Source organism: Phaseolus vulgaris, chromosome 5 (genome assembly GCF_000499845.2).
Source record: "Phaseolus vulgaris cultivar G19833 chromosome 5, P. vulgaris v2.0, whole genome shotgun sequence".
In the NCBI taxonomy this organism is placed as follows: Eukaryota; Viridiplantae; Streptophyta; class Magnoliopsida; order Fabales; family Fabaceae; genus Phaseolus; species Phaseolus vulgaris.
The window spans coordinates 31,909,937-31,922,194 of NC_023755.2; the positions used below are offsets into that span (position 1 = coordinate 31,909,937).

A 12,258-nucleotide genomic window follows, 5' to 3' on the forward strand; every position below is an offset into this window, starting at 1 on the left:
TTTTACCTTTATTTTATATCTTTTCTGTTTTTCGTTATTTCTTTTATTTTGTTTTGTCATCTTTATTTATTTTTATTTTTGTTTTTGTTTACTGTTTTTATTTTCTATATTTTATTTATTTATTTTTACATAATTTTTTTTATCTAACTATTTTTTTAAGCATTAAGTGTAACATTTGCATTAGTTTTTTTTATAGGATCTTGCATTTAGGGTAGACACTTCAGTTGCAACTCTAGGATTTTTTTAATATTGAAAGCAATTCAGGAAATACTCTGGCTAAGAAAGACTTGGTTTCTAAGTTTGTCCACTTGTGACTCACCTTTCTTTCCTGGGAGTTTACTTGGTTTGCTTTTCAATTTTAAAAAAAAAGTTTGCTTTGAGGCGTCTAATAGGTGTTAGTGTCCATTACATATCTCCCCTGTTTTGAATTCTAAAATGGAACGGAAATTAGCTGAACAAATTTACAATTATGATATTCATTGTGAGCCATATTTGCAACAATCTTCATAGTTTTATAAACAACTTTTACAGCAATGTGAACCTTACTTTCAACCGCCTCAACATTATAATTCATATTATCAGCAATATGAACAACCTTTGCAGCAATGTGAACCTCACTTTCAGTAGCCTCAACGTTATAATCCATATTGTCAACAGTCTTATGAGCAACCTCAACAAAAACCATATTATCAACAAAACTATTTTGATGAAAGGCAACCATCTTTTCAACCATTTGTGCAAACTGATAATACTCCTCGTAATCTTGAAGAACCAACTTTAGAGGAGTTGATGAGGAAAATGACGGAGACTAACATAAAATTTCAAGAATGGGTGGATGATAAAATTGCAATTCCAAAGGATGAACCAACTTTAGAGGAGGTGATGAGGCAAATGTCGAAGATTAACATAAAATTTTAAGAATGGGCAGATGAAAAAAATCAAGAAGAGGCTGATGTTGTAGCAAGAAGAAAGAAAACTGATCAAATGATTGGAGAGATTGCAGATTATGTTCAAGAGATGAAATCACCTCATGATCCAGATATAACTCTTGATCCAGGCACTGAAGCACCTACCTTTGCCATAGACACTCTAAAAAAGAAGTGGGGCATATCAACTGTTTTTAAAGTTAATCCGAATGATTTGCATGAAGCTGAGATGACTGAACTTAAGATTGCTACACCATTGAATGCTACTGTCCAACCTCTACTAATGGAGGGGAAATCATTGCTAAATCATGAGGGATTAAAAGTTGTGACATGTGAAGATCATTTAGTGCATCACATAAACACTGAGGATGAAAATGTGTTTGAGTTTTTAGGAGATTTTAACTTCTCCTATCCAATTAAATGTACAGATGTTGAGATAGAATGCACTAACTCTAGTGATGCAGGTCTTGATAGAGAAGTTGTTGATGCTGCTATACTTGCCGAATCTACCGAAGAAGATTGCGCACTAGCAGATGGCTCTGACATAGTTTAAGAGGTAATACAAGAAGAGGAAGAGCAGATGTTACCCATCCTTCAAGTAGACACTACTAGTGGAGAAGAAGATGATATTATTCTTCCATCCCTAAAGCTTCAAAGAGTACAACCTCCATTATTTAAGGTGAAGCCCATATCACTCATTCCATCATCTCCACTGGCTACACCTTCTATCATAATTGGAACGTTTGAAAGCAGCCTTTACCAGCCACCACCACCTCCTAACTTACATTTCATTCCATCTCCCACCCCAACTAGACCGTCTACCCTAGCTAGACTGTCTAGCCTTAGACCATCACCCTTAGACGATCTCCAAACAGCTAATCATATCAGATTGTCTATATTGAATAAATTTACATCTTCCATCTATACTTTGGACAATGCCATCATCCATTCATGGAAGAAACTGTACCATTTCACACGCCCTCCAGACCTACTCCAGTTCCATCCACTATTTCAAGGCTTCTTCAACATAATATTTTTGTTACATAGTTTACCAAGGTACTGCATGCTTTGGTTAGACGCTCCAACTGATAATGTTTCTACACCACTGTGGATGAAGAGTCTTGGCTTATAATGTAGAGAGGATGGTTGAAACAGCTGCAACTGCCACTTCCCTCAAGCTGAATGAGGGAGTACTTCTTCTCTCACTTTCATTATACACATTTATTTGTTGATTTTGCATTGAGGACAATGTATGATTTAAGTCTAGGGGAGGAGAATCATAGTTTAGGATTTATCTTTTGTTGATTTGTTTTTGTGTTTTTCTTTTATTTATTTGAATTTCTTTTTGCTTTTGTTAAAATAAATAAGCTCTTTAGGATTGTCTAATGGCTGACATGTTTTATAATTCTTGAAAATCTTGGTTTCTTTATCTTTATTGTTTAGATTTTCTTAAAAATTGATAAATAAGTTGGTTATGAGAAATTTAGGGTTGAATCTTTTGATAAACTGTCCCTAGTGAGTTTTTGAGCCTTAATTAATATATCATAATTTTTTTTAGTGTGTTTTCACTCATGTTTGCTTATACTCTAGAACTTAGCTTGATTCTTTGTTTTACAACTGTGATTTACGTGCATGAACTGATATGATAGAGGCATTCTTTGTTTAAATTAACCCACTAGCCATATTAGCCTACCTTTATGATAATCCATTTGTTAGCCCTTTGAGCCTATAGCCTTTTTCTTATTTTTAACCCTCATTACAAGCCTCAAAACAAGAAAAACCATGTTTGTCCCTATCTTAGAGGATAAAGGAGCTTTGAAATAATTTGGGAATAGGTTTTTGAATAAGTGTGGGGGTGTATGTCATTTTCATAGTTTACCTCTTCAATTTTAAAGAAAAAAAGAAAAAAAAAAGAAAAGGGATAGAAAAAAAAGGAATACAACAAGAAAAAATAAAAGCAAAGCAAAATAAATAAAATAAGAGTGGATCCTCTAATACATTGGATTGACTGTCTACTATATGAAAAAAATTTATATCTTGAAATAAAAAGATGAGTTGAATTGTCATAATACTTACACTTGTTTTTAGACCTACCCACCATTGCTCCTTTGTTTTTCTATGGTTTTTAAGCCTCTTTTCCCCCCTTTTACCTACCTTTACCTTAGCCTCATTACATCCCTTATTTAGACCTCTTGATCTCTACTTGCATGTTTTTCAATTGTTGTGAATATTAGAGTCTTGCTAAGCTTAGGGTAGTGTTTGTATGCATGGGTGCTGAGTGTAAATACAAACCCTAAACACTTGAGAGTAGGAGAGTGTCCAGTGAAGTTTTGTTAATTTTGATTCAACCTTCGATTTCAATTACCTGCTTGTATATTAAAATATAGAAATTTCCATTCACATTTTTCTTGATTCCTTGATTTCTTGAAATTATATCATGTCTTTCATTATGAATTCTTAAAATTTTCTATTTGATATTTACAACTGTTTTTCTTTTCTTTTTTAAACCTTAGAATGTTTTGCCAGGAGTGCAAAAGGATAAGTGTGGGGGTATTTGATGAGCATATATTTATTCACACACAATAGCCTTAACCATAGATTATTGGACTATAATAATAAATAAATCCATTATTTTAATTAATATTCATATAATTGGGTTTATTCAGGCCTTAACTATTATCTTTGGTAATTTTGTGTTTTTAGGGTAAATTATCTGAAGCATATACCTTTGTGAATGGGTCAAATATGCAAAAGTCCAAGTTGCTTCTTTGAATCAAAATAGAAAACAAATTCTGAGGAGAAGAAAGAGAAAATAAAATCTACAATATCTCAGAAACATAATTGGAAGCAAATCTTCTGCAAAATACGCATGATTGAGAGTCTTCCTTATCTTAAACTTTGGTTTCTTAGTTAGTTCGTATTATTCTAATTAATTTCTTGGGCGCATGATTCAAGATAGAGGAGGTAAGTATTCCCATGGAGTATACGCATGGAACAAAGTGGGTATTGATTAAACCAGTAGACGCATGTTTTACCGGTGAGTTTCAGTTGAATTAGATTGGCGCATGTTCAATCTGGTTTAACTCTTTTGGAGGATTGAGAAAAGATTAATCTTTAGAGAACCTATGAATAATTCAATGGTGGAAGAACTTGGGTTCAACCGCTTTTTATTTTCTATTTCAATCTCTTTTATATTTTCCGCACAACTATCTTAACCCCTTTTTATTATTATTGTTTTTGCTAACTTTTATTGCTTACAGATAGATTCTAAACCCTAATCAACTGATTTTACTATTGGATTCGTTGGGAGAGGACTTGGGGACATTTGTCTATAATTATACTATCATCTCTCTAGTGTTAGACAAGTCTACGCTAGAATCATATTAATTTGACAGCAAAACGAAAACTATCATATACCTTCTTTTCTGTTGGTTCCTATCTCTGCTTTTCTTCTTCAGGAATTTGCTGTACCTCTTTGTAATCAGGCTGATTGTTTCATCATGTTCAACATCTTCTTTTTCCTCATTGATCTCATTCTGTTCACTTGCTTTCAGTGCAAGTCTTTTGGGTTTTCTTTCCACAGTTTCCTGCTCTTTGAGTCTCTTGAGCTCCAGCTCATGCTCCATTAATTTCCCAAAGAGTGCAGCAGTCGACAGCTTTGACAGATCACGACTTTCTGATATGGCAGTCACCTTGGGTTGCCAGCTTCTGTCGAGGCACTTCAACACTTTTATGTTGAGTTCCTCTCTGTCAAATTCCTTTCCCAAACCAGTAAGGTGATTCACAATATGAGTGAACCTTTTCTGCACATCAGCAATGCTCTCCCCGGGTTGCATTCTAAGCAATTCATATTCTTGGATGAGAGAATGTTTTCTTAATCTCTTCACATCTTCAGTACCCTCATGAGTGAATTCCAAGGCCTCCCACATCTCCTTAGTTGAACTGCATTGGGATATCCTGAAGAACTCATTCATTCTTAATGAGGAGGTTATGATGTTCTTGGTCACAAGATCATATTGAGCCTTCTTCCTTTCAACGTCATTACATTCAGATCTTGGCTTTACCACTTCTTCATCCTTGACAACCTGCATTGGCACATAGGGTCCAAGGACACCACAACCTCCCAAATTAACGCATCAATAGATTCCATGAAAATTTTCATTCTAATTTTCCAAAATGCGTAATTCATTCAATTGAACATAGGTGGTCTATTGACAGAAGATCCCTCAGCAAAAAGCACTTTAAACTCAGACATTATTACAAACAAACTTGATTAAAATACAAGTCCTATCTCTTGATACCAATTGTTTGGTTCAATAATGTCAAAGTTCAATAGGGGGGTTGAATTGACCTTTTAAAACTTTCGCGCAGATTCAAGTTTTATCACAGTACACATAAAATAAATCGATTTATTTAGCAATGAACAAATTTATTTTTACACTGTTTATGTATTAAAGCATTTATATCAGCCAAGTAACTCTTGAGATTATGCAGATTGATTTGCAAGCTATGCACACACACTGATTTTAAGAGGATATTATGAAAAACAAAATCAGTGACCTTCAATTTTTAAGCAAGTGATAAAGGTTCAATTATGTGTTTGACAATCAATTTGATAACCTATCACAATCAAACTGTTCCAGTTGTTATTAACAGTTCATATATCTTCTTAAAAGACCCAAACTATTTTTTTCAGAAAATAAGAACAGAATAAACAAGCCCAGAAAGAACAAATTTATTTTTAATTGAACAGATTCAATTTTAGACAGACTAACAGATAAGCAAGAAACCAAGTGCAGGGATGAAGAAAAATGAATACACAACAGTTATACTGGTTCACTCAAATGAGCTACATCCAGTCGCACCTAATCCAAGGTGAAATCCACTAAACAAACGTACCAAACACACTTACACATCCACTGTTCTTGAAACCTACAAGAACCTTGGCACACTTGCTGAAAAACACTATTTCAGCACACACACTCTTAGAGAAACCCTATCAAGAAGGGTTTACAATCACACTTTTACAAGAAATGAAATATGAAACGTATACACCTGATAGAGGATGCAGAAATCTGCCTTAGACCAGTAGAACAGATTGCTCACACAGTAGCAACACCTCTAACCAAGCCTTAGAGCCAACCAAGAACAAACACACTTTTGATTTGTAAAATCTTTCAAGAACACATGCTAATTCTCTATTGTAAAACTTGTTTTCGCAATTGTATGATTCACTTTTAAACGCAGGAACAAGTTTTCTTTTTATAGAAAAAAAACTTATAACAGATTTTCAAAAAAAGTTAAAGCTGTTATAAAAAGAACAAATTGAAAATAAAATGAACAGATTTATTTTCAACAACAGTTAGAGAATCTGTTATGTGAAGGAGACTCAGTCAAACACTCTGGTGCAAGGACAAAACGAAAAAACCTTTTAAGATAAACATGGCACCAGACTAAAAGGAATCCATTCATTTACAGATGAACAAATTTATTTTTCAAAACGATAACAAAAAAAAATTAACTATTGAAACACAGTCGTTTTGAGAGAGTGAAGACGTAGTCAAAATACTTGATGCACAAAACCTAATTTTCAAAGGCCTTAGTCAATGCATCAGTTTAAAAAAGAATCTATTCATTTAGAAAAGAAAAAATTTATTATTTTTATATAGTAAGGGTATTTTTGCAAAACTTGTGAAAAACAGTTTCAGAAAATTTGTGCTTGCTCTTATCACATGGTCAAGGGTTAAGAGGCGTGTTACCTAGCAAAAAGCCTACTCTAAACAACCTCTAAAGTATCCCTAAGACATTTTTTTAAAGCAAATGTAAATATACATGAAATTTACACAAATGGCTTCATCAAACACATGTCTTGAAGGGGCAACAACCATCGTCAACAATCTCCCCTCTGTTTGATCGAGACAAATCCCCATAGCTCTGTTGCTTTAAGAACCTGTACTGCACCAAATACCAAACCAGAAAATTGAAACATTGCATAACATGTGAATCAGTTTTAAGGTGCAGAATGTAACTTCCTGTTTCATCTAGCTTCAGCTAGCATGGTAAGCTATTTTTCTCTCCCTTTGGATTCATCAAACAACATTTAAGCATAGAAAAAGATAAAACAGAAACACAACCATAATAGTCCAAAAAACAAATACAAATTGTTCAACATTACAGAAATATAAATTGATAAAAGGAAAGCATGGAAAGCAAGATACATCTAATCTTTGTAATATAACTCTGCAAGCTGCAACTGAACTCCTTCAATTTGATCATCAAGGTGCTGAAACCTTGCTTGAGCTGTCTCAAAATATGCTCTCTATTCTACTATCATGGCATCAAGGCGATACAGAACTTGCCTTTCAAACATGGATAAGGGTTCACCTCTGTACTCTGAGGTTTGATGGGCAACAATAACATTCGGATGAGTTGCAACAGCTTCTTCATGCATTGATTGGGGAGCAGGTGAGTCTCCTCTGATTTCTACAGATGGAGAGCTTATCCTTTGACTTCCAGCATGATCAGCAGATGGCTCTGGCTCGTAGGAATGATGGATAACATAACATGAGTGTTCTGCAGCTTGAACCGTGTCATCTTCCATGGGAACAACCTCATTTCCATCTTCATTGCTGAGGTTTGAGGCTCCATGTTCTTTTTGAGGATTCTTGCCTTTGAGAATCACCTAGCTGTCCTCCACTTTATGAAACCCCATTTTTGTGAGAGTTGAGTTATCAATCTTACTTACAGCTTTGATGGTTTCATTTCGCTCATTAGAAGTGTCAATGCCAAAGTAGTCAATCAATTTTTAAACAAGTATAGCATAAGGAAAGCGATAATCAGTTAATCTTTTAGATTTTAGCATATGGTCATTGATGATATACACCCAGTTAACCTTGATCAGATTCATGATGCAGTATAAAAGGATTAAATCCTCTTCATGTAGAACAACATGATTTGTACCTCTAGGGATGAGCTGCCATGCTATGATGTAGGCAATAAGTCGTGGTGTTAGGTTCAGATTACCTGCATGGAATTTGCTTATGCTATGGGCAGGGTTCCTCATACAACTTCTGTAATACTGAATTTTGTTGAACTCCTGAATCCCACTTGTGTTCCCTTTTCCAACCTTTAGACCAGAGTATTTGATTCCAGCCACTGAATTCCAGACTTCACTGGTGACCTTCACTTTGATTCCTTTCACATAGGATACAATGTTCTTTCCATCCAAGGTTAGATTTGTGTAAAATACCTTAACTAAGTCAGGGTATACATTACCAGTTAATTCCAGCAGCTTTTTCAGTTTCTGGTGCTTCAATGCAGACCTTGTTTCAGTCAATTTTTCAGATTTCAACTAGTTGAAATCCAGCACCTTGGGTATGTTAATATGTTTTCTGCTCATCTCGTGAATGTAGGCATTGATACCCTCTTCATCTCCAGCGAACCAGCTTTCTAGAACCCATTGAAATGTGCTTTGCCTGTCCTGGTTTATCTTTTTCTATTTTGAAGATGAAGCCATGGTTGAACCAGAATTTCCTTTGTGATTTAAAAGGTGAGCAACGAATATGGGCAACCAATGTGGGTAGCAGTTTTTTTTACACAAATTTATATTGAAAAATGAATGAGTTGATAGAGCAGTTATGAATGGATATGCACGAAGATTTTATGCTCTGTGCAGAGTATCTTTGAAAAATACAGCAAATATTTGGGGTCACGATGCACACATATCACACCTTCATTGAGCAACCAATGCATCAAACCGGTTACATAACCATGACCAGAATCGTCAAAGGTACAGTGGTTAATGCCCACTAAGTCAGTCAATCAGTCAAAACTCACTTTCTCTTTCCTAGTCATCAAAGCATATCAGTACCCAAAATAAACACATTTAATTGCGAATAAACAGATTTAATTTTTTACTGCGAGGCACAATTAACATTTATAATTCCCAATTCATTGAGCAGAAAATTAAATGTATCTTTAGCCAATGGTTTTGTAAACAAATCTGCAAGCTGTAAATCTGTACCAATGAACTTAATCTCACATGTTCCATTTGAAATGTGTTCCCTTAGGAAGTGATGCCTAATTTCAATGTGTTTGGTTCTTGAATGCATGACAGGATTTTTGGTTAAGTTGATGGCACTTGTGTTATCACACAACAAAGGTATATGGTTAAGTAAGCTACCAAAGTCATTCAATTGCTGTCTTAGCCATATGGTTTGAGCACAACAACTCCCTGCTGCAATGTACTCTGCTTCAGCAGTGGAGAGAGCAACACATGCCTGTTTTTTGCATTGCCATGAGATCAAGCTTGATCCAAGCAAGTGACAGGTACCACTGGTGCTCTTCCTATCAATTTTGCAACCTGCAAAGTCTGAATCAGAATAGCCAGTCAAACTCAATGAAATGTTACTTGGATACCACAAGCCATCTTCTTTAGTTCCTTGCAAATATTTCAGAATCCTTTTGGTAGCATTGAAGTGTGATTCTTTAGGAGCAGATTGAAACTGAGCACACATGCAAACTGCAAACATTATGTCAGGCCTTCTGGCAGTGAGATACAGTAAAGATCCTATGAGTCCTCTGTATTTGGTTTCATCAACAGGAATTCCAGCTTCATCATGATCCAAGTGACAGCTAGTTGAGAAGGGTCTGCTGATTGGTTTGCACTTATCCATTTCAAATTTTCACAGCAGATCCTTGCAATACTTGGCTTGATTCAAGAAAATGCCATCCTTGAGTTGTTTGACCTGCAACCCTAGAAAATAGTTCAACTCACCCATTATTGACATTTCAAACTCACTCTTCATGATTTCCATAAAAGTTTCACACAATTCTCCATTGTTTGATCCAAAAATGATATCATCCACATATACTTGTACTAGAATTGTGTCATGCCCTTTCTTCTTGATGAACAAGGTCTTATCTGATGTGCCTCTGTCATAGCCTTGTGAGGTAAGGAAATCACACAGCCTCTCATACCATTGCCTAGGAGCTTGCTTGAGCCCATAAAAAGCCTTTTTGAGTTTGAACACGTGTCCTGGATGCTGATGGTCTTCAAAACCTGGTGGCTGTGAAACAAATACCTCTTCATTTATATAACCATTCAAGAAAGCACTCTTCACATCCATTTGGAATAGCTTGAACCCTTTGATGCAGGAGAAGGCAAGTAGCAATCTAACAGCTTCTAGCCGAGCCACTAGTGCATATGTCTCATCATAGTCTATTTCTTCTTCTTGATTATACCCTTTAGCCACTAGTCTAGCCTTATTTCTGGTAATCACCCCATGCTCATCCATCTTGTTTATGAATACCCATTTTGTTCCAATGATATTCATTTCAGGTGTTTTAGGAACAAGAGTCCAGACCACATTCAGAGCAAATTGATTTAGTTCCTCTTGCATGGCCAGAATCCAGTTACTGTCCTTGAGGGCTTCATTCAGATTTTTGGGTTCCACTTGAGATACAAAGGCCATTGTTTCACAGAAGTTATTCAAGGATTTCCTAGTTGATACTCCCTTCTCAATGTTCCCAATGACATTATCAAGGGTTAGGTCTCTTGGGGTTTTCCATTCTTTTGGCAAACCTGCAGACACAGTAGGTTCTTGCATAGCATGTGAGTCAGCAATATCAATATGAATCGATTCATTTTGATTTAAAACAGATTTAAATTCATCACGGTCAAGGTCATCTGCAGCAGTTTTAGATATGCTATGATCAGCTTCATCAAATACAACATGCATTGATTCTTCAACTATGAGCAATCTTTTATTGAAGACTCTATATGCATGACCATTCAAAGCATAACCAATGTACACACCTTCATCAAATTTAGCATCAAACTTAACTAAATTCTCTTTGCCATTATTCAATACAAAGCATTTACACCTAAATACTCTAAGGTGACTCACACTAGGTTTCCTGCCCTTATACAATTCATATGGTGTTTTCTTAAGAATGGGTCTAATTAAGGTTCTATTTAACACATAAGCTGCATTATAGACTGCATCTGCCCAAAAATACTTAGGAAGCTTGGATTCATTTAACATAGTTCTAGCTAGTTCCTCTAATGATCTGTTTTTCCTTTCAACTACACCGTTTTGTTAGGGAGTCCTAGGGGCTGAAAAGCTGTGTGATATCCCATGTTTCTCACAGAACCTCTCAAATCTAGCATTCTGAAACTCTCCCCCATGATCACTTCGAATTGATTTTATGCAGCAACCATTTTCATTATGTAAAACCTTTGCTAATTTCTTAAAGGCATTGTAAGCATCATTTTTATGTGCAAGAAAAAGAGTCCATGTAAATCTAGAGTAGTCATCCACAACAACTAAAGCATACAAATTTCCAGCCAAGCTAGCAACTCTAGAGGGTCCAAATAAGTCCATATGCAATACATCCAATGGATTTTTTTTGTAGAAACAATGTCTTTTAAATTGAAAGAGGATCTGATTTGTTTACCTTTCACACAAGCATCACATAGCCTGTTATCCTGAAATTTAATGTTAGGTAAACCAGAAACATGATCTTTAGATTTCAATTTATTTAAGTGATTAGTGTGTATGTGAGCTAACCTCCTGTGCCACAGCCAAGACTCATCACTTCTAGACAGTAAACACTCATTTGAAGAGTTAGTTTCCATGATATCCAAAAGGTATATGTTATTCACTCTCTTACTAGTACACAACACCTTACGAGAGGAGTCACTTGAGACTGTGTAGCCCTTTGACTTGAAGTTCACCTTGTATCCTTTGTCACAGAGTTGACTGATACTGAGAAGGCTATGCTTGAGTCCTTCTACATAAAACACATTCTCAATAGTGGTTGAATTCCCTGTTCCAACAGTGCCTCTGCCCAAAATTCTTCCTCGGTTATTATCACCATAACTTACATGTCCGTCTGCCTTGAGCTTCAAGCTAGTGAATTTTGTAAGATCTCCAGTCATATGTTTGGAATAGCCACTGTCCAAGTACCATTGATTTCTCTTGCTGCCTTTCTGCAAAACAGAGCAAAGATGATACAAATGGTACACTTTTCAGTATAGGGTCCAACACAGATTAAAACCTTCCCTTTGGTAGCCATTTTGCTAAGTTCTTAGGAACAAGATGCTTTCTAGCAATGCATGACCTAGAGGTATGACCAGATTTCATGCAGTAAAAATAGGTTACATGAGATGCCTTTTTGCCACTGTTAAAAGCTGAAAAACTTGATTTTGCTGGAACAAAAAAACTTGAAAGCTTTTTGGCATTGGTTACATTTCCAGGGTTATAACCAATACCATTCTTGTTGAAAACAAAATTATATGAACCAAGGCGAGACTCAAGATTCTCTCTTC

General features: G+C 35.5%; 1 protein-coding gene across 1 annotated transcript; it reads right to left on the reverse strand.

Annotated features, from left to right (window-relative positions):
- Nucleotides 1–1,682: 1,682 nt before the first annotated feature.
- LOC137834326 (uncharacterized) lies at nt 1,683–5,017 on the reverse strand. The gene is made up of 2 exons (XM_068642385.1): nt 4,696–5,017; nt 1,683–1,801 (listed from the first exon to the last, which is right to left on the reverse strand). The coding sequence occupies exons 1-2, from the start codon at nt 5,015–5,017 to the stop codon at nt 1,683–1,685; spliced, it is 441 nt and encodes a 146-aa protein (XP_068498486.1).
- Nucleotides 5,018–12,258: the final 7,241 nt, after the last annotated feature.